The 26,231-nt window shown below is 62.2% G+C and overlaps 3 protein-coding genes across 3 annotated transcripts; 1 reads left to right on the forward strand and 2 right to left on the reverse strand.

Moving 5' to 3' along the window:
- Positions 1 to 1,653: 1,653 nt before the first annotated feature.
- Positions 1,654 to 12,142, reverse strand: KLHL12 (kelch like family member 12; the record flags this gene model as incomplete). Its single annotated transcript, XM_079546350.1, has 12 exons — positions 12,072 to 12,142; positions 11,647 to 11,844; positions 8,806 to 8,959; positions 7,989 to 8,206; positions 6,110 to 6,259; positions 5,013 to 5,127; positions 4,789 to 4,895; positions 3,716 to 3,911; positions 3,169 to 3,327; positions 2,807 to 2,905; positions 1,876 to 2,062; positions 1,654 to 1,780 (listed from the first exon to the last, which is right to left on the reverse strand). Exons 2-12 carry the CDS (start codon positions 11,830 to 11,832, stop codon positions 1,654 to 1,656), a joined length of 1,698 nt encoding a protein of 565 aa, XP_079402476.1. The 5' UTR covers positions 11,833 to 11,844; positions 12,072 to 12,142.
- Positions 12,143 to 12,435: 293 nt separating this feature from the next.
- SKIC2 (SKI2 subunit of superkiller complex) lies at positions 12,436 to 22,888 on the reverse strand (the record flags this gene model as incomplete). The annotated part of the gene is given in 35 exon segments (XM_079546269.1): positions 12,436 to 12,636; positions 12,885 to 13,025; positions 13,103 to 13,321; positions 13,465 to 13,575; positions 13,913 to 14,123; positions 14,493 to 14,619; positions 14,849 to 14,996; positions 15,322 to 15,426; positions 15,730 to 15,867; positions 16,277 to 16,414; positions 16,614 to 16,732; positions 16,932 to 17,043; positions 17,121 to 17,231; positions 17,543 to 17,755; positions 17,871 to 17,970; positions 18,180 to 18,329; positions 18,676 to 18,782; positions 19,203 to 19,287; positions 19,514 to 19,660; positions 20,012 to 20,157; positions 20,593 to 20,727; positions 20,801 to 20,851; positions 20,853 to 20,903; positions 20,905 to 21,014; positions 21,125 to 21,164; positions 21,166 to 21,179; positions 21,262 to 21,298; positions 21,300 to 21,337; positions 21,426 to 21,489; positions 21,579 to 21,623; positions 21,625 to 21,697; positions 21,943 to 22,052; positions 22,585 to 22,599; positions 22,601 to 22,689; positions 22,870 to 22,888. Coding segments are annotated over 35 exon segments (3,720 nt in total).
- Positions 22,889 to 23,114: 226 nt separating this feature from the next.
- Positions 23,115 to 25,932, forward strand: NELFE (negative elongation factor complex member E; the record flags this gene model as incomplete). Its single annotated transcript, XM_079546395.1, has 10 exons — positions 23,115 to 23,189; positions 23,277 to 23,349; positions 23,537 to 23,682; positions 24,300 to 24,374; positions 24,464 to 24,498; positions 24,656 to 24,810; positions 25,135 to 25,279; positions 25,516 to 25,570; positions 25,650 to 25,752; positions 25,837 to 25,932. The coding sequence occupies 10 exons, from the start codon at positions 23,115 to 23,117 to the stop codon at positions 25,917 to 25,919; spliced, it is 945 nt and encodes a 314-aa protein (XP_079402521.1). The 3' UTR covers positions 25,920 to 25,932.
- Between the last annotated feature and the right edge of the window lie 299 nt (positions 25,933 to 26,231).

Below are 26,231 nucleotides of genomic sequence, written 5' to 3' on the forward strand. Positions count from 1 at the left end.
GCGGGCGCTCGTGGCGGGGGGCGGGGCCTCGCGCTCGGCCCGTCGCCGCGCCGCGCCTGCAGCCCGGCCACGGACGGGGTGGAAAAGCCGGCGGAGCCGCCGAGCCCCGCTGGGTTCGGGCACTGCGCTTCCCGAGGACGGAGCGTTTGCTCTGCACCGCCCGGCCCGTGAGCTGCGGGATGAAGGCAGCGCCGGAGGCGGCCGCGTGGGCTGAGCGGGCGTCCGCGACGCAGGGAGTCGATGAACGTCCGCAGGGCACGGAACAGAAGGTGAATTCCTTCTGGCTCAGGAAATATTTTATTCTTTATGTTTTCAATAAAAAATAAACATAGGAAACAAAACCACGGAACACTTGTGTAATAGAAACAAACGCAGAAGGTCAGAGCGTTGGCTGAAAGTGCATACTTAAGTCATGCTACCGCGTCCCTGCTCCCACCCTGTGCCCAAGCCGGGACCAGCAGTAAGCTCGAGGAGCAGCGCTACGAGCTCAGGCAGAGCAGAGCCTGCGGGCAGCAGGAATGCGGGGCGGCGCTGGGAGCCGTGCTGGGAGCGCTCCCGGAGCCGGCAATGGGACGCCGTGCTGGGGCTCAGCCTGTGGGGCGGGCGGCGGACAGCTGGGGGGCAGGGAGGGCAAAGCTGAGAACGTGGGGGCAAAACAGAACCCTGGATGTGACTCCAAAACAGGGCCGGTAGTAGGGAAATCCTAAATAACAGGAAAACCAACACCATGAGTTGAGTTACAGCCTGACGGGGGCGCAGCGGGCAGACAGCGGTCCAGGGAAGAACCAGTTCATCAGCAGGGACTGAGCAACCGCATCGCCGTGCCCCGGCCTCGGGCTGCACGTCAGCCTCCCCGCAGGGGTGGGAGCAAAGGCACCGCCTTTGGCAGCAGGGCTCCTGTGGCCAGAAAATGCAGCTCTTTGCAGCTGGGACTGTCAAGCTTTTCAAGGGAAGTACGATGCGATGAACCCTGCCATTACAGCACAAATGCCACAGCGCTGCCTTTATGCCAGGCAGTGGATTTCCCTGCCCTCTGCCCCTGCAGCCTCAGGCTTTTGGGTCTCAGTAGTTGACAGCTTCAGTCCGCGACTCCTTGCGTGCAGAACCTGCAGCGCAGGACCCCTCACACACACGTGCTCGTCCAGTTTGGCTCTGCACTGACGTGTGCTTGAGGAACAAGTTGAGAACATTCAGTATGTACAGGATGATTGGAAGCGGGAACGAAGAGCAGCTGGATTCCACCCGCACGCATCCACGGGACTGAGAGCAACCGGAGCACCCAGCCGGTCCTGCAGCGGCCGCAGAAACCACCCAGCTGTGTGCATGTCCTCACATGTGCTCACCAGGCCGGCTGATGCCAGCTGGGGGCTGCTCTGCTCTGCTGGGAAAATGAGCCACAGGAACAGCAGAAAATGCAGCTTCTCTCGACCCACTTCACCACCTTCCTCCAGCTTCACACAGAGCCCCCGATTTCAAATGACTGCTGAGATCACACGGTTATGCACATGCTCTAGTCAAAGCAGCACAGAAAGCTGCCGTTCTGGTGCCTACTTCCACAGCATCCGCAACTCTCAAAAACAGTCACTGCAAATCACTGGGGACTCTTCTTGCAGCAGGCAGTACTGGGGAAGTGCTTTGTAAGCTCTCTCCAGATCACTTCTCCCGAAGGACGCAGACCCCGGCGTCACAGCGCTGCATCCCCAGGGAAGTCACCACTTCCCAGCTGTCGATGATGGGATCGTAGCACTCAATGCTGCTCAGCAGTGAATTGCCATCGTAGCTGCAAGGACAGAAAGTTACTGTGTCACTTCGAGTCACTCACACCTCCTCCCGACACACAGAGCACCTTCCCTCCGGCCCACGGCCGCCTCTTACCCTGCTATTGCATACAGCCTTCCCCGCAGCACGGTGGCCCCCACATAGCAGCGGGGGGTGGTCATGCTGGTTACAGTGGTCCAGGAATCGGTGCGGATGTTGTAGGCTTCCACAGAGGAGAGATGCGCCGTCCCATCGAACCCACCAACAACGTAAATGTGGTCGTTCAGCAGAGCCACTCCGGCGCCTGCGGAGAGAGGAGGACAGAGGAGTGCTGGCAGTGCTGTGCCCAGCGCTGCAACTCCGTAACTCTGCCAACTTCTGCTCAGTTTCCAGTCGGGGGGAGCCACCAGCTGCAGCCAGGGCAGCAGGAGCAGCACCAGGTGCTCAGCTGCCTGTAAGATCTGCTGTGCTCAGCTGCCTCACTAAGAGCAATTACTAAGAGTACTGCTGTTGGCCCAAACTGGGGGTGTGGTGACAGCAGAACTGTGCTGCCAGCAGGGTGCAGGGCAGCCCCAGGCACCGCAAGTAGCAGAGGGCACGGCAGCAGAGCATGGGTAAAAGGGAGCTGCAAGAAACAAGTTCTGAGACATAACTTTCTGCAGAAGGAGGACTCGGACTATACTTTTCTCCTAGATCCAGATGCCAGGCTTGAAGTTCAGACAGGACGCCAAGCAGGAAAGAGAAGCTGCAAGCTCCAGTTGGCCGTGTAAGAGTCTTAGCAATGCTGCTCTCTGCTGTCCTGGCTGCCCAGGGGATGAGGCCCAGTGCTTCCCCCAGCACCCCTCACCGACTGCACCCTGCAGCTAACGAGCGCTGCCTTTGCACTCTGTCCCATTACTTCACACACAATAGCTGCTGCTGGTCCTTGCCAGTTCCTAATTAGGGCAGTCACAGCAGACTTACCCTCTCCCTGCAGCCTATAAAGCCACACTCACACTCCTTTATGGCTCCTCCTCCCGGGGATCTAAGCCAGCGTGTGAGCTCCTACCTGAGCGCTTCGTGGCCATCGGTGTGACGTTAGTCCAGTGTCCCGTGTGGGGATCGTACCTCTCCACAGAATTCAGGATGTTCAGCCCATCGTAGCCACCTGAAACACAAGAGAGGAGCAAACCGTGGGCCTGATTTCTGGACAAGTTTTCTGCGCAGAGAGCAGTAATGTGCCTGGTTCAGCCTCAGCACAACTCACAACACACCAGTGCAGAGCAAAGAGGATCTGTGCAGCACTCCCAGCCAGCACAACCACTGCACCGTGCAGCGCTGCCTCGCAATGCACGGCTGCCACCACACCGAAGCGCAGCACGGCTTCCAGGACCGGCACTGGCTCAGGATCTGCTGCCTGCAGGCACCTACCGAGGCAGTAGATAACTCCATTGGCCACAACAAGCCCCGCTCCTTCCCGTGCTGTCTGCATGTCTCCCAGCATGCTCCACTGGTCGATGTTGGGGTCGTAGCGTTCCATGCTGGTGTGGCGCCGGCTCCCATCGAACCCACCAGAAACATAAATCATATCTGCAACGACAGAGCAGGGCTGGGCTCAGCAGACCGAGCACCAAACGTGCACGTGGAGCACGAAGCCCTCAGACGGAGCAAATCTACAGCGTGGACTGCAAAATGCAGCAACCACAGCAGAGCTCGGCACGTTTGAAGCTGAGAGAAATGCAGACTGCTCACCCATGGCATCAGCCCGCCTGCAGAGCCAGCCAACCAAACCCAGAACCCAGCCGGCCCTTCCAGCTGCTTATCCGCCATGAGAGCTCCCCCTCCTTGAGCTCCCGTCGCTCAGAGCACAGCGGCACGAAGAACGGAGACGCGGCACGGCATCCATCGCCGTATCCCAGCAAAGAGCTGCCAGACCTGCAGGACCCCAGAGATCCGCCCCGCGCTGCCCAGGACGCACCTCCCAGGGTTGTGGCTCCCGCCAGCCCACGCCGCACATTCATGGGTGCCACGGAGTACCAGATCCCATCCTCATCCGACGTGTAATCCAGGCACTCCACGGAGCTGAGGCGCGAGCGGCCGTCGTAGCCCCCGATGACGTAGATCCGGTCGTGCAGGGACACGGTCGCCACGTAGCGCCTCTTACGCGTGATGCTCTGAAACGGTGCAGAAAAGCAAAGGGTCAAGAGAAATGACCTCTGTGCACGCAGAACAACTGCCGTTCTCCTGTCCCATCTTTGCTGCCTTTTTGCAAAGCGGCGCACCGAGGCAGAGGCACGCGACGCCGTGGATTTTAGGGATCCGGCTCTGGCTGAAGTGCAGCAGCAGTGCGTCTGCTTTCTGCAGCTTCTGCTCCTGTGCCCAGGTCTCCCTGCACAGAAGTATTCTGCCTCAAATGTCAGCTTATCTCCTGTCACTGCCGAATCCCTGCACATCCTGGAGGTGTGCACGCCTCTCACAGCTCCCTGTCAATGGGGAAACGTGGAGGCTACACAGATCTGATGGATGCAGCTGAAGCTTTTGGCCTCCCAAAAAAAGAACTGAATTTTGGGAGACAAAACTAGTGGTAACAAAGAGGCTCTGCACTACTCCATACTGATACAGCTGCTTTTAAGGCCGCAGTGCAGAAGCTCTTAATAAATCCCATCGCGCTCAGACCCAGTGTGAGCAGGGATCACACGGCCCACACGAAGCAGCGCTGACCCCAGTGCTCCTACTGACATCCCACACATCACCTCCAGACTTCGCAGCTCATCACCGCTCAGTGACAAAACGCGTCTCTTCAGCTCTCGCTCCCACAGCAGAGATGCGTTCTCTGCAGGCTCAGCCCAGCAGACATGGCAGCAACCTCTTCCACAAAGCTTTCTCAGTAAATCTTTACACGCAAAGCAATTCCAGCATTTTCTGCATACTCCCCCACGACCCAAAGGAGCTGAGGACAGCCCACAGCGGTTACGTGGCCGACGGCATGCGGCCAACGTTTGACGTCAGCCCGCCCCGTTCCACAAATGATGGTCAGAAAAGATCCCTTACAGGCAAGAAACTCCACTCCTGGGTCTTCGGGTCGTACTTCTCCACGACGTCGATGGGTGACTGCTGGCTGCCAAAGCCGCCGATCACAAGCAGGACTTCGTTTGCTCCTGCAGCAAAAGGAAGGCCAAAGCCACGTCAGCCCCTGTGCAGCCGTTTTGTCACAGCACCGAGGCCCTGCGTGGCACACACAGCTGCTGCCGCTCCCGGCACCCCACACCGCTCACCCAGACGGGCTCTGGTCCTGGGTCCCTGCATCTGGCTCCGGAGCTCGGGACGGAGATGGAATTTCTTTGCTTCATCGACGAGGTCTCTGCACTGCAGGCTGCATCGGATGAACGGCTGCAGAAAAACAGCGGTCACTGATAGCTGTGGTCTGTGCTAAGATCTCCCAGGAGCTGCCTGGGGCTGTGCAAAGACACGCAGGGATGGATGGCAGCTAAGAAGATACAGCTCATCTCTTGTGGTGCTGCAGATTGCAGGATAAAATACCATACGCTGGAAAAGTGAGGAAAATTGAATTCTGCTACACGTAAGTCAGCACAAATCCATTTGAGGAGGGAGCAAGGGCTGAGGTGGGCCTGGCTGGGTCTGCCCCACAGCCTCAGCTCAGCATGTGCCTGCCAGAGACACAGCATGCAGCAAAGCACAAAATGCACTGCTCTGCCATTAGCTGTGCACAGAACACCCTGCTGCAAGCAGATGTGAGAAGCAGGGAAGCCTCCTCCAGAAGCAGCTGTGGCACAGCAGCCCCAGCACTGCCTCATGTCCTCCTCGTTCCCCAGTTGGGCCTGGACCAACCTCACCTGCAGCTCCACCTCAGTTCCCTGTGGGTGTTCAGTGCTGTATGGGAGCTGTGAGTCACGGCCTGAACCCCTGATTGTCACCTGAGGCGAGCGCTGAGTCAGGCAGAGGAGCGCAGGTGAAGGCAATGCAGCTGTGCTGCTGGAAGGGGGAGCCTGGCTGCACCTCTCCTAGACCCATTTAGGAGCTGGCTGCCAGTGGGGAAGGATCTCTGCTGGAGATCTGCTCTGCTGGAGTTTTGTGAGTGAGCCCAGGATAGGGATAAGCTTTCTATCCATTCTCTTTTTGTTATCATTATCTGCTTTGCCAAACTCTCTTGTTTATTTCGTAATTATAACATCTTCATGTTCGTCGGTATACAGGTGCCATGTGCTGCTGCAACGCACCAAGACTGAACTCACTGTGCCCTGCTGCCAAACCTTGCGCCGGATCAGCGCTGCTTGTTTGGAATTTAACTTCCATTGCAAAAGCTTAACGGCCTCATCTCATCATCCACACTTTGGTTTGCCTCTGCCCGTACCTCAGTGTCAATGACATCCGTGATGTAGCGCGGGGTGAGGAGCGGCATGCGCACGTACTGCAGCAGCTCCGGCAGCGACGCCTCCCGGTCCTTCTTCGAGTGCTTCACCCAATTTATAACGGCCTCAAATACAGGTTCTTCTGAGTCCACCTGCAGGAAGAGGCACACGTTGCTCAGACAGGAGAGCAGCAGCCTGCGGCCGAACGGACGGCCCTGAGCACAGGACAGAGCCCAGCAGCAGGCAGCGCAGCAGATCTAAACCTGCTGTGGGTGAGAAACTGGGCGTCAGCATCACAGCCAGGGCTGCGCTGACAGGAGCCCAGCTGGCAGTGTGGGAGCGGGCTCTGCCCCTCTGTCCTGCTCCCCGGGCCCCCCAGCATGAGGACGTGGAGGCCCAGAGCCCACGAGGACGCTCAGAGGATGGAGCACCTCTCCTGTAGGGATGGGCTGAGAGGCTGCGCTCCTTCAACGTGGGGAAAGGAGACCTCACAGCAGCCTTCAATAATTAAAGAGAGCTCATCAAAAAAGAGGGGGAGGGACCTTCTAACTGGGCCTGCAGGTACTGGTTTTAAATGAAAAGAGAGCAGGTTTATGTTAGGTGTAAGGAAAAAATTCTTCACCACGAGAGCGGTCTGGATGAGGAGCTGTGAGATCTGGTTTAGTGCTTGTGGTAGCAGTGCTGATGAGAAGCCGGTTGGACTGGATGATCTTATAGGTCATTTCCAACCGTGTGAATCTATGATTCCGTGACTTCTATGACAGGCGGTGAGGCAGCAAAACACAGCGTGTGGAGGAGCAGGGCTGCCCCATCCCCAGCACTGCTCCCAGGCAGGTGGTGAGCGGGCGGTGTGACAAGGACTGGGGGCCGATCCCTTCCAACACAAAGCCTTCCCAGCCCTGGGATCCCTGGCTGCCCAGCAGCTCTCACCACAACCCACCCAGATCAAACCTCAGCACTGAAGGCACAGCTGTAAGGACCCCAGCCCTCCCCTGCACTGAGCACCACCTGTGTGCAGCCCCCATTGCTGCCCTGCGTGCTCCTTTCTAAGGTTTGCTAACAAGAGATCAGCCGCTTCTGCTGCAGCCTTTCAGAGCACACATCCACGTCTCTCCTCTGCTCAGCCCTGTGCAGGGCTCTGAGGAACTCGGGAGATTCCGATGACGGCCTGCTCCAAGGAGCTGTGAGCTCTGAATAACGACTCGATCACTTCTTTCAGGGCTGAAGCAAACACCACCTCTTGTCGGAGTCCAGCAATAACAAAACAGATCAGTCCCCTTCCTATTCTCAGGGAATGTTCACCTTATTTCAGTTCTCAACAAAATACACGCTCATAGAAGACTTGGAAAAAAAATCTGACAGTTGCCAGCCGTGCCGTAACACCTCCAGAAACTCTGAGGGATCAAAGTCTGCACCAAAACTCAGGGGCAAAAACACCTTTGTGTAACCGCCTGGAGCAGCGCCTGGCAGCAGCACTGTGCCCTGTGCAAGCAGAAGGGCCGCATGCTGGAACGGCACGCGCTCCTCGTGCTGCTGAGTAACAGCACAGCGGTCTGCACACAGAAATTAAAGTCCTGTGGGTGTTTCTGAAATGTGGGCACTGAGACAACGCGTGGCTGTAACCTCCTCCAGGGAGAGGGGGAGGAGAGGGAAGCGCAGTGCGTGGAGGCAGCGGTGTGCAGCCCTGAGACCACGCGCTCAGACACAGCAGCTGCATCGCCTTGGTGTGAGGTTATGGGGCCAAAGGAAAGAGGAGAACCTTCCTGCAAAGCGAACTCCCAGCTCAGGAGGGACGGTGAGGCTCTCTGAGCACTGCGGGCCGATTTCCGACTGCTTTCAACACTTTGCATCTTTGCAGAGTAACGATAGTTCAGGTTTTACCTGAATTTCATCACACTTGATGAGCTTTTCAACCTCTTCTTGATTTAAGAGGATAAACTCTTCGTGCTGAACCACCTCTGGAAAATGTTTCTGGCTGAAGACCTCTGCAGCTTGCATTAGATCAACACAATTGTGTGTCTCAGCAAAATCCCGAATGCCCAAACAATTTGATGGATCCAGCTGGCTTTCTAGAAACTCACAGCAAGCTTGTTTCACACCTACGAAAAATCAGAGGGGTGAATGAGCACTGAACACATCCTGTCATCCACTGCTTGGGAAAGGGCTTCAGTACAGGGAAGCTGGAAACAGTAAGGACAGACCAACTGAACCACAGTGGAACAGCACCACACGGACACACGTGCAAACGGCTCTGCTGAGGGGCACAGCAACGCCGAGCAGCAGGAGAACTGCTTGGGCTGTTTGTGCCTGCTGTGCTGAACCCCCTCATCCCCCAGGTTGAATCCGATACTCATAACTGAGAGCAGAACTCCTAAAGCAGAAGCGCCGTGGCTTTGCCCAGCTGTGAGCAGCTAATCACTGGCAAAGCCAGGCGGCGTCGGGGCTCTGCTCTTACTGTCAGCAGGCAGTAATGAGTGACAGCAGCACAAAGCGTGGAGAAAAGAATCCATCCCACTCTTTCTCCAGAAGGGTCAGCTCTGCTACACCGAGAGCAGCGTGCAAAGCACAGGAGAAGTCTGACACAAGGTGAATGGCTCCAAGGCCCGGGCTGAGCACAGCGCAGAGGCATCGCAGCCATGGGAGGAACAGCAAACCTCAAACCACAGACTCCTGCAGCCCGCCCAGCACTCAGCATTACCTTTCAGCTGCAGCAGGCACGCTGCTGGGAGCAGCTCCTGGACGTTCTCTACCGTCACGTGAACGGTTTCTGTGTACACAAAATCCAGCAGGATTTCCATGGTGGAAGCCGTCAGCCCCTGGATGTCCACGTAGGGTTTGTCTTTCTCTGAGAGCTGTAAATCAGAGAGGAGACAGAGTTCATTTTTCAATCATCTGGTCAAAAAGACACCAGTGCTCAGCAGGTGCTAAAAAAGTGAGATTCCAACAGAACTCCATCTTTTCTGTCCTTGTGCTCACCAAAAGAAGAGGGAGGAGAAAATCCCCCTGGGGAACACATGGACAGATGAGCCGCAGAGCAAAGCAGAGTCTGTTACGCGTGGGGAAGACGTTCCAACCGCGCTGCAGAATGCACAAACTGCACCCCGAGCCAAAGGCTGCACATCATTCCTGTGTGCTGCCCACTGCGCCACGCAGGGACCCCGAGCTGTGCAGGAGGAGGGGATCCAGGGATCCTTCCTGGGCTGCGCACGTGGGGCCAAGCGCGACATTCGGGGCTCTCACTCCTCTGCTCTACGCCCCAACCCGCACAGAAAGCTTCCCAACCATTCCACCCATCCACCCTATCAGCTCATGGTTAAAGTCCCCAAAAAGGACCACTATCTGCAGCCCATGAAATTCAGAGTTAAACGGGATTTTAACTTCAATATTAGAAACTAAAACCGGAGTGCATGCAGTGATGGCATTTAAGCAGTTCTGACTTCATCCCCTTGCTGTTCCGTCAGCTCTACAGTGTCACTTCAGAACAATTGCTTTCTCTGAGGACCCCTGCCCTCTGAGCCAACCTGTGGAACGGTGGACTGCAAGCATCCACTGCGTGAGAACCCCTCTGTGCAGAGCTGACACCCCACCAGGCAGCAGCTGCAGGCACAGCACCCCGTGGGGGCTCATCAGCACCCCGGCAGCAGGACGTCTCCACGCAGCACAGTGCAAAGCCGATCCCTTTGTGCATCAGTGCAAGCACAGCTCACATGAAAGCTCCTCACTTTTCTTGCCAAGAATGAGAGTGAAGTTGGTTGCAGGCACACTGAGCGAGGAGAATGTGTGATCAAAGCATCATCGCTTCGCTTTGGAAGTGCCACTGCAGGGGATGGGAGGGGGGATCAGAGCGGACACAGAGACTCCCACAGAGGCATTTGGTGACACAGCGGCAGAGCAGAGGTCACCGCTGAGACTGAGCCACTCCTGCACTGCGGGGACCGCGATCAGCACCCGCAGAACCTCACAGCACCCGCAGAACTTCACGGAAGGACAGACTGCCCTGCTGGGCCCACAGAGCCGCAGGTGCCTGTGATGCATGAGAGCCCGGCTCAGACAAAGCGCTCCCAAAACAAGACTGAGCCGTCCGGTGACACCAGAGCCCAGAAGTGACCGGACCGGATGTTTGCATGACTGCAACACGCAATGCAGATGGAGGCTGTTCCTGTCCTGTCTGCGTGCTTAGAAATAAGAGGACAGGAGTTACTGGGTCTTTGTGACCAGCAGCCTTTCCAATTACTTCATGTATTGTATGTGAGGCAGAAGAACACGGGACCCCATCACCATACCTTAAAGAAAGACCCCAGAGCTGACTGTGACACAGAACGTCCCACCAGGACTCCGAACTCCAGAGCACACAGGCCAGAGCACACAGGCCGTATTACAGAGCTGCATTCCAAACGCATTCCTAGTGCATCCCATGCAGCACAACAGCGTCAGAAAGCCATCAGAGCACCCAGGGCAGCACCATTCCATAGGAAATGACTTTGCAGACACTGCGTGCTTCACCCCGGATGCCTGAGGCGGCTGTGGCACACAGCACTGCCATCCCCCAATCCACCCCCAAATCACAGGACTTGCTGTGCAGGAGTGTGGCCGTTCCCAGGGTTCAAGCCAGCATTTCAGAACTGCACCTCGTTCCACTTTCTTATCCAAGCCCACTTCTTGACTTTGTCCTCGCTGCTGCAGATACACACAGCGTGCTGCAATAAACCCCTTCAGCTCCCTGCAAACAGGGAACGCTGGTGTGACCGTGCTGCTCTGAGGGACGCTCACGGCACAGACCACAGGCTCGGGTCAGACAGGACCTTAAGGACCACTCGGTTCCAATCCCTCCGTGGGCCTGGTATGAATCCCAACGTGATCAGAAGTTGCTAATTTTCACAATTAGAAGAATAGTTCTGCATGGTCCAGGGAAAACAGGAAGGAACACAAAGCCCAAAGACCTCAGACCTCGCTCTAAGAGAAGACAGAGCGGATTCTTTCTGAGGTGAGCCAATGAGGAGCTCTTAGCACACCCTGTGATCCGTGAACTCATCCAAAGGCAGAAATGGTGCAGCTGCAATACAGCACAGAGGGGCTCTGCTGCAGCTCCCACCGACAGCCCTCAGCACTGCACGGAGGGAGCAGCTCTGCTCTGTCCTGAAGGAACACAGAGACACAGACAGAGCCACCGCTCAGGGGGATCCAGAGCCACATCCCAGTGGGACCCAGAGGGATCCCAGCCCATTTCCAAAAGGATCCAGAAGGATTTGCATCCACCACCCAAAGGGATGCAGTGGGCCTAGAGCCGCCATCCAACCGTTCAGAGGGACCCGCAGGATCTGAAGCCATCGCCCAGGGGGATCCACAGCCGGGATCCAGGCCGACATCAAAAGGGATCCGGGGGACCCACAGCCGCCACCCAAAGGGATCCGGAGGACCCGGCCCGCCGTCCACACGGACCCCCGGGGTCCAGCCCACCTCCCGGACGGCTCCGGAGGACCCCGGCCCGACGCCCGCACGGCACGGGGAGCAGCCCGAGCCGCGCCCGCCCCGCACCGACCTCGCTGGTGAACATGGCGCAGAAATAGTCGCTGCAGGCGGCCAGCACGATGCGGTGGGCCGGGAAGTCCTTGTGCTCCACGCGCAGCGTGACGTCGCACAGCGTGTTGCTCTTCCGCAGCGCGTTCATGGCGTTGAGGATGGACTTGGCGTGCGAGTTGGTCATGATGTCCTTGGGGGGGGCCATGGCGCCCGGCACCTGCGGGCACAGCCAGCACGGCCACATGTCACGGCCCGCCGCCGCGCCGCCAGGGGGCGCCCTACCGCAGGCGGCCGCCGCCGCGCCGCCCCTCCCTCCCCCAGTCTCTGCCTCGCCGGGCCGGGCCGCGCCGCCCCGGCGCCCGCGGCGTCCCTCCGGTCCTCCCGCCGCCCCTCCGACCCGCAGCGCGGCGCCCTCGCGACGCGGCGACGTCCGCCCGCACTCACCGCGCCGCGGGGAGAGGTCCCGGCCCGCACGGCGCGCCTCCCCCCTCCCCTCCCTCTCCTCGCCGGGCGCGCTCTGATGACGTCACGATGCGGCGCGGGGGCGCGGCACCACCCGTCCCGTTGTTGCTCGGCAACGCGCCGCCGGAACCGCGCGGAGGGCGGCACGGCGCACCGCGGTCACCGCCGCCGGGTTCGATCGGCGGGCGCGGCGCTCACAGCACCGGGAGCCGCCCCGCCCCGCCCCCGTCGGCCGCGGCGTCGCTCAGCCACGGGCCGTCAGCGCCGTCCCCACCCCCGCCGTTGCCCGAGCGCCGCGCGGGGAAGGACGGAGCGCAGCGCTGCCTCGCGGCGGATCCCGCGGCCTTTATTGAATGTAGAGACTCGCGGCGAAGACGATGTCCCGTTTGATGCAGCCGCTCGCCGCCTCCATGGTGGCCGCCAGCCCCGGGTCGCCCAACATGCGCGCGGCGCGGCGCAGCTCCCGGCACAGCTCCTCCAGGCGCTGAATGCAGCGAACCACCGCGCCCTCCTGCAGCGGAGCCAGGGCGGCCAGAGCGGCGAAGGGCTGCGGGGGAAACGGGGGGAAAAAGGGGGGTGAGGGGGGAAAGGGGGGAACGAGGCCCCAGAGCGAAACGGAGCGACCGTGACGGTCCGGAGGCCGTGGGGAACGGGGGGATCCCAAAGGGGAATGGGGGGATCGGGGGAACGGAGAGTCCAGAAGGGAACGGGGGGCTGTGTGGGTCGGGGGGGTTCACGGGGCTCTGGGGAGCGCCGGGGGCGTCTGTCGGGGTAGGGGGGTCTGGGGAGGCTCACCATGCCGCGCGCCCACTCGTACACCACCTCGGCCAGCCCGAAGCCGAACTGCCCCACGTAGTCCTCGGCGCTCTGGGGCAGCCCCCACTCCTCCTGCAGCCGCCCCACGCGCTCGGCCACGGCGCGGATCTGCTCCATGCCCTGCGGACGCAGCCCCACGGAGCTCCGCTCAGCCTCCAGCAGCCCCGCGGAGCCCCCAGCCCTCCCAGAGCCCATACCCGCTGCAGGTTGGGAGGCAGTTTTGGGGGCGGCTCGCCCCGGCCCGGATGCACGGTGCAGGACAGCAGCGCGGCCACCTCCTCGGGGCGCAGCGGGCTCAGCACGTTGCCCAGCAGCAGCTCGGTCAGCAGCAGCTCGTGGCAGCTCAGCAGCGCCGCCACGCGCCCGGGGAGCTGCACCGCACCGCCGTCGGCCACGTAGCCCAGAGCCTGCAGCACCTGTGGGCAGAAACTGGGGCTCAGCCCCGCAGGGACCCCGCGGCGGCAGCAGGCGAACCCACCGAGCGCACGGGTGGAGCCACGTAACGCTATGGGCGAAAAGAGCCACCAGGTCAACCCGGAGGGACGCGAGGGACACTCACGCCCAGGCGCTGCCGGTACTCGGGCAGCAGCAGCAGGGAGCGGTCCGACAGCTGGTACTGGAGCTGCTCCACCTGTGCCTGCAGCCGGCGCCGCGCAGCGAACTGCGAGTACTGCGGGACACACAGCCACGGTGGAGGAAATGGCAACAAATAAAGGAGGACACAGCCCCAAAATGGACACAAGCGGGGTCAGGTGAACCCAGAGACCCAGGCGACCCCAGAATTGATCAAATCGCACAGAAATGACCCCAAATGATCCCCCAAACAGCCCCGAGATGGCCCCAGTGACCCAAATCCACCCGCAAATCGCACAAAACACCCCAAATGACCCCAAGATGACATCGAAGGATCCCAAACACCAGCCCAAAAGCGCCCCAAACAACCCCAAAAGACACCAGGATGATCCCACAGAGGAGCTCCAAAATGACCCGCCCCCCTCACTCCGTACCAGCTGGGGAAAGCGGGGGCCGTGCACACAGCGAAACCCCCCCAGGGCCGCCCCCAGGCTTCGGGCACGGGCAGCTGCCTCCACGGCAGGGGGGTCCCGCAGCTGCAGGGCTCCCACTGGGTCCAGCAGGGGCAGCCCCCCCGCAGCCGCCCCTGCCATGCGCAGCAGCTCCTGCAGGGCTGAGAGCAGCTCGGGGCTGGGGGGGTCCTTCCTGGAGGAGATGAAGGGGGAACAAAGTGCCACAGTGCCCCAGAACCCCAGGGACACCCCCCAAGAAAGCCCCAAAACAGCCCCCTGCCCCCCAAACCCAGCATCCCCAGAGGACCTGCCCAGGGACCCCACAGCTGCAAGGATCCCTCCCCCAGTAACCCTAATTACCACAGTGGATTCGCTCCCCTCCCCAGGGACCCCAATATCCATCCTCTCGCAGGGAACCAATACCCACACGACCCCCCAGTAACCTTCAAATAGTGGAGAGACCCACCCCCCCGAGGACCCCAATAGCCAGAGACCCAAATTAACCCTATGGAGCCCCCACAGACCCCAATAATACCATCAGCCCCCCCCCCCAAAGCCCCACCTTCCCCGTGCTGTCTGCCTCCGCCGCAGCTCCTCCAGCAGCCGGGGGGGGTTTGCCCGCAGCGTGCGCCCCACAATGCCCCCCAAGTCCTCGGGGTGCAGCTGCTCCAGTGCTGCTCCGGGGGGGCCTGCAGGGGGACGGGGGGGGAGGCAAAATAACCCCTAGATAACCCCAAACTCTCCCGCAAAACGGGGAGTCAGGGGCTTGCTATGACCCCAGCACCCCCACCCCAAAACAGGGGCTCGCATAGGGCCTGGGGGGTCTCCTCAGGTGCCTCCCAGCCCCCATAAAGCCCCTCTTCCTTTGGCCCAGAGCCCCTCCCACCCCACTTTTTTGGGGGCTTCCTCTGCACCCACCCTCAGGCAGGAAGAGCCGATTCAGCAGCACATCCTCAGGGTAGGGGGCATCCGGGGGGGGCGAGGGGGGCGGCCCCCCCTCCTCGGGGGGTTTCTCACTCAGCACCATCGCTGTGATGGTGCGGCCCCCCCCGCTTTCAGCAGTCACCTGTGGGGGGGACAGGGGCACGATAGGGTGGCAGGAGGTGAGGGAAGGGATTGGGGGCTCATTGAGGGCAGGAGGGACTGGGGACATTTTGGTTTTTTTGGGGGGGAGGCATTGGGGGTTATTTTAGGGGCTTAGGGGGCTGGGGGGGGGGGGTTATTTTGGGGAACATTGGGATTGGGGGTGATGTGTGTTCCTTTGGGGTACTGTGGGGGGACGTGGGGGAATTCAGGGATCATTCTGGGGCTATTTTAGGTACCTGGGGATGTTTGAGGGTTACGTTCAGGTGCTCAGGGTTACTTTGGGGAATGTGGGGTGGGGGCTGTACCTGCAGAATGAGCCCCAGCGCATTGCGGTGCTGGGGGGTGCAGACCACCACCACCCGCCCGGGGGCCAACGCCTTCAGCCCTGCCACTGACTGCGCCACGCGGCGCTGGGGGGAGAAATGGGGGGTTGGCACCAGGACCCCCCCATGTCCCTCTGCAGCCTCCTCCTCCAGGGTCTCCCCATCACGTCCCCCCATTCCCCCCACATCAGGAACCCCACAGCTCCCCCAGGACCCTCCCACCCCCTCCCACAGCCCCTGCATTTCCCCCCATTCCTGCTCTTCCAGGACCCTCCCCATTACCCCCAGCGTCCCCATGTCCCTCCATCCCCATTGGAGCATCCCTAACGTCCCCAGTCCCCCATTCCCACCCCCCCCATCCCCCCATGACCCCACATCTCCCAGCCCCACCTGCAGCTCCGCCCGTGCCTCCAGCAGCCCCTGCACGGCCTCGTGGTACTGGGGGAGGTCGTCCAGGGTTCCCTCCTGCGGGGGCTCCCCCAGCGCTGCCAGCTCCTGCTGCAGCTCAGCCACGCGCCGCTGCTGCGCCTGGGGGCCCCAAATGGGATCGAGTGGCACCAAAATGGCCCAGATGTCACAAAATGGCACCAAAATGAGGTAAAGCAGCACCCAAATAACCCCGCAGCCCCACTGCAGCAGCACTTCCCCAGAGCCCCCCAGCCCCACCACGTGCCTACCGCCCCCCGTCCCACACCCCACAGTGCTCCCAGCGCCATTCACTGCCCCCAGTGTCCCCCCGCTCCCAGAGTGTCCCCAGTGCTCCCATCTCCAATGTGTCCCTGTTGTCCCCATACCCCCCACCTTATCCCTGTGGCTCCCACTGTCCCCAGCGCCCCCAACTTGTCCCCAGTGCAACCCTCCCCATGCCCCCAAGGCCCCCACCGCTCCGATTCCCCCCACATGTCAACTCCCCACCCCAGTGCCCCCCACCCCGTACCGCAGCGCGGCGCCGCAGGGGGAATTCTCCGAAGCTGTTGCGCATCAACCCCTCCACGCTGAGCGCGGCCGCGCGCTGCAGGCTGAGGATGGTGCCGTACGTCAGGCGGAACTGCGACTGCAGCCCTGATGGGCGGCCCTGCGGGCACAGGGACAGCAGTGCAGCGTCGCAGCATGGGGAGGAAATGGAGAGGTGGGGGTGACGCAGCCCGGGGACACCGGGTGGATGCGGGGCGGCGTTGGGGTGACAGCGGGATGGGGACATGGGGTGACATCGGGTGACGGTGCTGCATGACAGACGGAAAGCGCTGACAGGAGGGGAGGCGGGCGGCGCTCACCAGCATGACGCGGTGCAGGTCGGCCATTTCGGGCACCGTCCCCCGGCACAGGATGATGACAGTCCCGGTGCGGTCCAACCCACGGCGCCCGGCGCGCCCCGACATCTGCACGTACTCACCTGCAGAGAGGGGCTGCCCCATAGAGCCCTGCCCACATCCCCAAACCATCCCACGGCCCCCAGACCCGCACTGCAGCCCCAACCCCCGCTCTCAAATCCACCCCGTAGACCCTGAAAGCCACCCCAGAGCCACAAAACCTGCCCCCCAACCCCCCAAGCTCGCCCCCCAGCCCTGCCCACACCCGCCCCACATCCCCACCTGGCAGCAGGTCGCGGAAGTTGTTGCCGTCGTGTTTGCGGATGGAGTCGAAGATGACGGTGCGTGCCGGCATGTTCACCCCCATGGCGAAGGTCTCGGTGGCAAAGAGCAGCTGGGAGTGCGGGGGGGGGGTCAGCAGGGGACACGCGTGGGGCTCAATCCCACAGCTGCCCCACAGCCGCCCCATACCTTGACCAGCCCCTGGCTGAAGAGCATCTCCACCACCTCCTTGAGCAGCGGCAGCACCCCGCTGTGGTGCACCCCGATGCCGCGTTCCAGCAGCTCCGACATCTGCAGCACCTGGGGGGGGGGGGCAGAGGTGGGACCTACAGCAGACCCACACCGCCCCATTCAGTGCCCCACAACTCCTCCCAGCCCCACACAGAGCCTCCCAAGAAGTCCTCAACCACCCACAGACAACCGTAAGAGCCCCCCTAAGACCCTCAGACCTCTCCCAGCCCCCCAGTAAGAGCCCCCAAATCTCTTTAAAGACCCCCAAGACTCTCTCAGATCCCCTACAACCTACCCTAACCCCCCATTAACAGCCCCCGAGCCCCAATAACTCCCCACACACCCCATAGCACCCCAGAACGGCCCCCGAGAGCCCCCACCTGGGGCAGGCGACGGTCCCCCCCCCGGAGCCGGGCCAGGCAGCGCCGCACGAAGCCCCGCACGCGTCCCTTCTCGGCGGCTGAGCTGAGGTCAATGCGGCCCAGGGCGGCTGCGTGTGCATCGCAGCGCCCGCGGGAGAAGGTGAAGGCCACGGCCGGGAGCTGCCCCTGCGCCTGCAGCAGCGCCACCAGCGAGTGCCACATGGCACGGTCCTGTGGGGAGCGCGGCGTGAGCCCAAAGAGCTCCGAGGGAGCCCAAAAGGAGGGCGCAAAACAGGGCAGGAGGATCCCAGAAAGAGACCCCCCACCCCATTTGGGCTCCCCTCACCTGCCCGGGGCCGCTGCCCCCTCCGTGGGGCTGTTTGGCCCCAAAGCTCTGCGCGTGTTTGCTCGCCCGCTGCTTCTGCGCCTCCACCGCGGCGTAGTACCTGTGGGAGCCATGGGGCGCTGTGGGGCAGCGCTACGGGAACCATGGGTAAACACGGGATGGTTGCAGGGCGCTGCAGAGGGACTGCGGGGCACCAGGAGGTGCTACGGGGCCGCCGTCGGGCTCTACGGGGCGACAGCGGCTGGCCGTAGGGGCACGGCGGAGCGGCGGAGCGGCCGCAGGGCGCTTGGGGCGCGGTGAGGCTCTCACCCCTGGGTGCTGAAGGCACCCCGCGCGTCCAGCAGCAGGAAGAGATCGCGGGGTGAGGGGGGACCGCCGCCGCCGGTGTAGAGGAAATGCTCGAGGGGCACCGGGCGCTGCCGAGTGCTCAGCACCCGCAGGCGGCGCCGCTTCGTGCGGCTGTGGGAGACAAAGAGGGGGGAAATGTGAGGGAAACGCCCCACAGCTCCCCCGGGTCCCCACAGCCCCCTGGATGACTCTTAACCCCAACGCAGCCCACGACACCCTGCAGCCCCCCTCCCCCTCCCACGCCCCCTCATCACCTATAAGCCCCCTGCAGCCCCCCGGCCCCAGAATCCCCCGTGACCCCACAGACATCCACCCCGAAGCCCCCTCTGTACCCCCCAGCCCCACAGCCACCCCCAGCCCTCACAATTATCCACAGACCCCTCCCAGCCCCACGACCACCCCAGAGCCCCTCACAGACCATCCCAGCCCCACAGCAACCCCCCCCCCAGCCCCTTACCCGACCCACTGGGCGAACTCGAGGGCATTGGGGATGGTGGCACTGAGCAGCACCAGCCCCACGTGCTCAGGCAGCAGGATCAGCGTCTCCTCCCACACCACGCCGCGCTGGGGGGGCAGGATATGGGACCCCCACCAGAGCCCCAGGACCCCCCATAGCATCCCACACTCCCAGTCCCTCCCTATGGCAGCAGATGGTGCAGACCCACAACACCCAGCAGCACCCCTGATGTCCCAGACAGCCTCCCTCCCCAAATGACCCTAAGACCCCCCAGGAGACAACCCCCCCTCTCCCCCCCCAAGATCCACACAGCCCCCTCCCTCTCCCCCCAGCCAGTAGAAAATGGTGCAGCCCCACAGGAGCCCATGGCCCCACATAACCTCAGACCCACATGAACAAAGCCCCCGCCCCAAATGCCAAATTCCCTCCAAACCACCCCCCCAAATCCCACTTTTACCCTACAACAACCACCCTCCTCAGCACCCAAAGGACCTCCCCTCGTTTTTGGGGACCCCCCCAGCCCCCACCTCAGCGTCGTTGATGTAGTGCACCTCGTCGAAGATGACCCACTCCAGCTCACGGAGCACCTCAGAGCCGTTGTACAGCATTGAGCTGCAGGGGTGGGGGGAGGATTTGGGGTGTTCAGGGTTTCTTAGGGGTTCAAGGTGGATTTTTGGGGGGGGATGGGGATTTTGAGGGGAATTGGGGCTACTTTTGGGTCTGTTTGAGGGCAGCGCTGGGGCGGTTTGTGGATGGTTTCAGTGCCACTTTCGGAGCTGTTTTTGGAACAATTCTGGGGGTGTTGGGGGGCACTTTTTTTGGGCCATTTGGGGCTCACCGCAGGATCTCAGTGGTCATGATGAGGCAGGAGGCGTCGGGGCGCAGCTGCACGTCCCCTGTCAGCAGCCCCACGTCCCCAAAGGTGGCCCTGAAGTCGCGGAACTTCTGATTGGAGAGCGCCTTGATGGGCGACGTGTAGATGGCCCTGGGGGGCACGAGGGGTCAGTGACACAGAGTGGGTCGAGGACCCCCCAGGAGCACAGGAAGGGGTCAGGGTCCCCCAGGGGGACCCCAGTGTGGGTCTGGGGAACACAAGAAGGGTTCAGGAATCCCCATTGAGACCCCAGGAAGGGATCAGGGACACCACAAAGAGGTTTGGGCCCCCCCAGAGACCACAGGAGAGCTGAAAATAGTTCAGGGAACCCCAGAGCTCGGAGGAGAGATGGGGGGACACCCCAGGACAAGCTCAGCACCCAAAGAAAGGGCTCAGGACCCCCAGCACGGGCTCAGCCCTCTGCCCAGCCGCCTCCCCCTCCCCACCGCTGGCCCCCCTCACCGTGTCATGTGTCGCCGTGCCAAGGCGATGGCGTATTCGGCCACGGCAGTTTTGCCAGCAGAGGTGTGAGCAGCCACCAGCAGCGACTGCCCCCGCTCCAGGCACAGCGCCGCGCGCTGCTGGAAGGCGTCAGGGCGGAACGGCCACTGCAGGAGGGGGGGTGAGGACCAGAAAGGGGGGGACCCCAAAACCCGAGGACCCCAAACCACGGCAGCCCCAATAGAGGAACCCCACACCCTGGCCCATCCTGGGTGCCCACTGAACCCCAATATCTACACGCACTCCAAGCCCCCACAGACCCCAGACCCCACATCACACCATAATGGCCCCTCAAACCCCAGAAGTTCCCCCAAACCCCCCCAGCCCCCTCCACGACCCCATACCCACCAAGGACACCCCCACAAATCACCCCGTCCTTTGAGCCCCACCCAGGACCCCCAAATCATCCACAGATCCTCCCCCAAACCACCCCCTGCATCCCTCAAGTCCCCAGATCCCCCTAACTGCCCCCGCTTCCCCGCAGTCTCCTCCCACGACACCCCCTGCCCCCCTTCCCCATTTTGCCCCTTGCCCCTTTGCACCTTGAATGCTGGATCTGGGATCTTCTCCTCAAAGTCCTCCACGGGGACGCTGCAGTCCTCCTCCACGGCCCACTCCTCCTCCTCGCTTTGCGGGGGCACAGGGGGGGTGGCTGTGGTGGGGGGCACCAGCACCTCCTGAGGGTGTGGGGGTTTTCAGCGTGGGGGTCTGCGGGGACCCCCTGATTTCCACCCCCTCCCCCCCACTTACCCCCATCACCAGCTCCTCCAGGCTGTCGGCACGGCGCAGGGGGGGTGTGGGGGGAAGGCAGCCCTCCTTTGTCAGCGGGCTGCTGAGAGGGGGCACCCCCCCCCAGCACCCTCCCCCTCTTTTTTCTCCTCTTCTTCCGTCCCCCCCAACTCCAAGGAATCCAACGCCCCCAAAACGCTACAGAGCGATGGTGCCCCCCCCCGGGCTCCAGGGGCTGCTTATGTTTAAAGGAGGAGGGAACAGTGAGGCGGGAGGGGCTCGGTGTGCTGCGGGGGGGCACAGATGTGGGGGCTGGGGAGGGAGGTTCTCCTCGCTGTTCCCTACCTCTGGCCTGAAACTCAACACCACGTTTCAGCCCGGGGGGGGGTGGTCAGTAAATCTGAAGGTGGGAGGGAAGACAGAATGAAATGATAAAGTTAAGGAAGGGGCACCTCCTAAACAGCCCCCAGGCAGTTCTGTACCATTTTCAAGGTCCAAATCCTCTTCATTTGGCCCCTGGGGTGTGGAGCAACTCCAGGGGGGGTTCCTCCAAACCACCTACAAAAAGGGCAGTAAGGGTCAGCTTTAGGGGTCACAGAAAAAGGGGGGCAGCAGGCACTAAAAGGCTGGGGGTTGAGGTGCCCACCTTCCCACTGGGGAACGTCACCGGTGTCTGGGGGAGAGGGGAGCCCCGCGTCCTCATGCAGCTCCTACGTTGCGATTATAAGGCGGTGTAAAAGAGGGGCTCTTATACTATGCCAGCCCCCAACCCCCAATTAGTTAATTAGCGTTCCCCCACCTCAACAAAGCCCTGCAGAGCCCCCGTGCTGGGGTCCCGCAGCGCCCCGCACGCTGCTGTGCACCGGCGTCGGCTCCAACACAAACAGTGTGCGGGGGGTGGGCACCCGCGTCCAGCGCCTGGGGGGTGGGAGGCAAAAAGAGTTGCAGAGCCCCCCCTCAGTCTGCCTCCCCCCTCAGAGCCTCTCCGAGGGAGCAGAAACCCCAGACGAGTCTGGAGCCCTGTAGGGATTTTGCCCCAATGTTCCCCCACTATAAGTGCCTCCCCCCCATCCTCACAGCTCCCCTTGGAGGGGCCCAGAGCCCCCAAATATCTGCACTGCACTCCAACAACCCCCTTTATCGCCCCCCCCCCCCCCCCATACCTCTGAGCCCGTTCATGTTGGTGGGGGGGCAGCCAGGAGGGGGTCTGCAGGAAGCGCTGCTCCAACTCCGCTGTCAGGGGAGGAGTGAAGGGCGGGAGGCCCTGGGGGAGCTGGGGGGAGGTGGGGGCACGAGGGGTCACTGAGAGCATTCCATAAAGGGGGCTCTTTAGGGGGGATCAGAGGGTATCCAGGGGGGTCCCTTGGTGGAGGAGAGTTTTCTTGTGGGTGGGGCATCTGCAGGGGTCCTTTGGGGGGATTTGAGGGGACTGGAAGAGTTGCTTGGGAGAGTCCTTTGGGAGGAGCAAGAGGGGGTCTGGGGCTCAGGGTGTCCCTCTGGGGGTCCCCTGGGGAAGTCAGAGAGAATCCTTGGTGGGTGAACATTAGAACAGGTCTGGAGGAGGGATCGGGGGGTCTCTGGGTTAGTGGGATCTGGGGGGGGTCTCTTGGGTGAAGTAAGAGCAGATCTGAGGGAGGAGGCAGAGGGGTCCCCGGGGAGCGGGCTTCACAATGCTCTTTAGGGGCTCAGAGGGGGCCTGGGGGGCCGTCAGGAGGGGGAAACGTTGGGGGAGGGCTGGGAGAGGAGGGAGGGGGGGGGAAGGCAGAGGCTACGTAGGAGTCAGACGGTGTCCAGGAGGGACTCACCGTGCTGCGGGGGGGGGGCGGGACCCGGCAGCAATTCGCAGCGCCCGGCGCAGCCCAATTCCAACAGCGCCAGGGGGAGGTGCAGGGGCCCGGGGGGGGGCAGCACTGGGGGGGGCGGAGAGGAGCGAAAAAATACAGAAGACGATCAGAGCTCCATAGAACACCGCCCCCCTCCCGAACCCCACAGAGGCCCCTCCATAGGCCCCACGACCCCCACCGGACCCACAGACCCGCCCCTCCCCCAATACAGACCCCACGACCCTCCCACAGACGCCCCCACCCCACCGATCCGCTCCAGCTCCATCCCCACTGCTCCGCCGGGCGCTGACCCGGAAACGCTCCCCCCTGCCCTCAGCGAAAAGCGGAAGTTCCGGCGGCTAACCGGAAGTTCCGGATGCCGAGCGGAAGTCCTGCAGCCGAGCGGAAGAAGTGCGGCATTGCGGCCGTTGTCAGGGAGACCGGAGTGAGCCGGAGCTCCGGGGCCCCCCGCAGCTTCTCAGAGCCGCCGCCGGGATCCGCCGTTCCCAGCCATGTTGACGCTGCCGCCGGGGCTGACGGAGGAGGAGGAGGCCCTACAGAAGCGTTTCGCCAAACTGCGCAAAAAGGTGTCGGCCTGGACCCACGCGGACCCCCAGCGGCCCCTCATTGCCTCCCCATTCCCGTCCCATCCCCTAAACGCCGTCTCCCCGCAGAAAAAGGCGCTGCTGGCGCTGAAGAAGCAGCAGAGCAACACTGGGCCCAGCAGCCAGGGGGGCATCAAGCGCTGTGAGTCGGGGTGGGGGGGCCCTAAGGGAGGGGGAGAGACTTGGGGCCCCTCAAGGCCTAAGGGATGTGTGGGGCTCGCGGTGGGGGGAAGCGTGGTTAATATGGGGATGGGATTTGGGGAAGGGCGTTGGGGGGGCGGGGTTTGTTTTGACTTTGGGAGGGGTGAGGTTGAGCTCCCCCACCGCAGCCATGTCAGACCAGCCCCCGGTGGACACCGCCACGGCCACCGAGCAGGCCAAGCTGCTGGTGAAGTCCGGTGCCATCAGTGCCATCAAGGCCGAGACCAAGAACTCGGGCTTCAAACGCTCCCGGACGCTGGAGGGGAAGCTGAAGGTGAGGAGTGTGAAGATGAACCCCTCCAAAAAAAGTTCCCGGGCCACAGTGCCCCCAGAGCCCCACGCAGAACCACAGAGCTCACCTCAAGTCCTATGGAAACGGCCCTGAAACATCAAAATTCCACAAAATCTTCTCCAAAACACCACAAATTCCACAAAAAAAAAACCCAGATCTTGCTACAAATTCCACAAAAACAGCCCCCAGAACACCACAAGTACTACAGAAAGGCCCCAAAATGCCACAAAACACTCAAAAACGCTCCAGATCCCCCAAAACACACCAAACCACCTCATATTTCCTGCATTTTGCCTCAAACCACCCTCCCAAATCCTTCCCATTTTGGCCCAAATCCCACCCAGAAATGCTGAGCCTCTGAAGAAACACCCCAAATCCCACAAAGCCCCTTGCTGCCCCATAAGTCCAACGAAACCACTCAAATCTTCCTCGTTTTGCCCCTAAATCCCCCTCGTTTCCACCCAAATCCCAGCCCAAATTCCCTAACACCCCCTGAACTCCACCTCATCCTACCCAAGCCCCCATTTTCCCCAGATTCACTCAAAATTCCCCCCGTTACCCCTCTCCCCCTTCCTCTTTATTCTTTATACCCCTCCCAGGACCCCGAGAAGGGCCCAGCCCCCACCTTCCAGCCCTTCCAGCGCAGCGTTTCGGCTGACGATGACACCCCTGAGGTACTGGGGGGGCAGGGAGGGACAGTTACTGAAGGGGGGCAGGGTACCCAGAACGGGGATCCCCCTCGTAACCTCTCCTACCCCTGCAGTCACGGCGACCCCAGAGAAAATCGCTCTATGAGAGGTGAGTGCCACCCTCCCCTTTATCGCCCCCACCCCTTCGTTTGGGACTCCCATCCCTTTCTTTTGGTCTCTACCCTAATGCACACCCCCTCCCCCCATCTCCGCCCCCCCATATTCGAGCCCTGTCTCTGTGTTTATTTTGCTCCCCTTCCCCCCAGCTTTGTCAGTGCCAGCGAGCGCCTGCGGGAGCCCGAAGCCGGGGGGGGACGTGGGGACCCCCCTGAGCGGGGAGAGCGTGAGCGCCGCTTGGACTGGGAGCAGGAGCCGGAGCCGGAGGAGCGGGGCGGCCGCGAGCGCGAGGCGGCTTTCAGGCGTAGGGGGGGGGTCCTCAAATCTGGGGGAGTTTGGGGGTTCTTGTTGGTTTCAAGGGGGTCCCGTGGTGGCTCTGGGGGTTCATCTGGGGGTGCTCTCCATGGAAAGGCCCCCGGCGCTGGGGGATGTCCTGGTGGGGGGGGGAGGAGGGGGTTTATGGGGGCACTGCATTATGGGGGTCCTGCTGGGGGGGTCCCACTGGGGATGGGCCCCGTGGGGCGGGATCCCGTCTGAGCGTTCTGTTGTTGGTGTCCCGTTGGGATTGGGGGTTCTCCCGGGGTGTCCGTGTGGGGATGTCCCTCAGTGCCCCCACCGCGCCCCCCAGGTTCCGACTCGTTCCCTGAGCGCCCCTCCCCGCGGAAGGGCAACACGCTGTACGTGCACGGAGCCGAGCTGAGCCCCGAGCTGCTGCGCAGCGCCTTCGCGCCCTTCGGAGCCATCATCGACCTCTCGCTGGACAGCCCGCGCAAGTGGGCGGGGTCACGGGCAGGGGGCGGGGCCACGGGCAGGGAGCGGGGCGGGGCCGTAGAGCCAGTGATGGGGCTGGCGGGGCGGGGCTAAGGGTGTGGGGGCGTGGTCACAGGCCTAAGGGGGGGCTGAGGAGCGGAGGAGGGCGGGGGGGGCGGCGGGCTGGGGTCGCTGATTTGTGGTGCCGAATGGGGAGCGGCTGTTGGGGTGGAGCTGTGCCGACCTCACCCCACTGCAGCTGCGCCTTCGTCACCTACGAGAAGATGGAATCGGCCGACCAGGCCATGGCCGAGGTGGGTGCTGCCGTGCGGGAGCTGTGGGGGGACACGTGGGGTGCTCCCGAGCGCTGACCCCCCCCCGGTGCCCCCGCAGCTGAACGGCGCCGTGGTGCAGGACGTGCAGCTCCGTGTCAGCATCGCCCGCAAACAGCCGCTGCTCGACGCTGCCACCGGGAAATCGCTGTGGGGATCCCTGGGTGAGCTGGGGGGGCACCGGGGGGCACAGGGACGTGGGGGTGCCAGCAGTGCTGAGTCCCTGCCCCCCTCCTGTGCCCCCGCAGCGGTGAAGAACAGCGCGAAGGGCTCCCACCGCGACAAGCGGGCGCAGGTGGTGTACAATGAGGATCTCTTCGGGGGGCAATAAAGGTTTACTGCACACAGCAGTGGTGTGACGGGCTGAGAATGGGGCACTGCGGGACACGGGGGGTTGTGAGGGGGGAGGCTGAGCGGTGATCAGCTGCACACCCACCCATAACTCAACTGCGCGCCTCACCTGGCTGCGGTTCTGAGCGTGCTGGGCTGCCTGGCACTGCTCTCAGCAGCACAGCTCTGGGAATCCCTCCCAGCTCCCAGCCTCCCTCTCAGAGATTCACACTGCACAGAATAGCAGCTGAAGGCTTTAGGATCAAATAAGACAGAAGGCGCTGCTCGAGCTCGTTCCTTTCCATGGAGCAAT

The sequence above is a fragment of the Tetrao urogallus genome (genome assembly GCF_951394365.1).
Source record: "Tetrao urogallus genome assembly, chromosome: 24".
Classification (NCBI taxonomy): Eukaryota; Metazoa; Chordata; class Aves; order Galliformes; family Phasianidae; genus Tetrao; species Tetrao urogallus.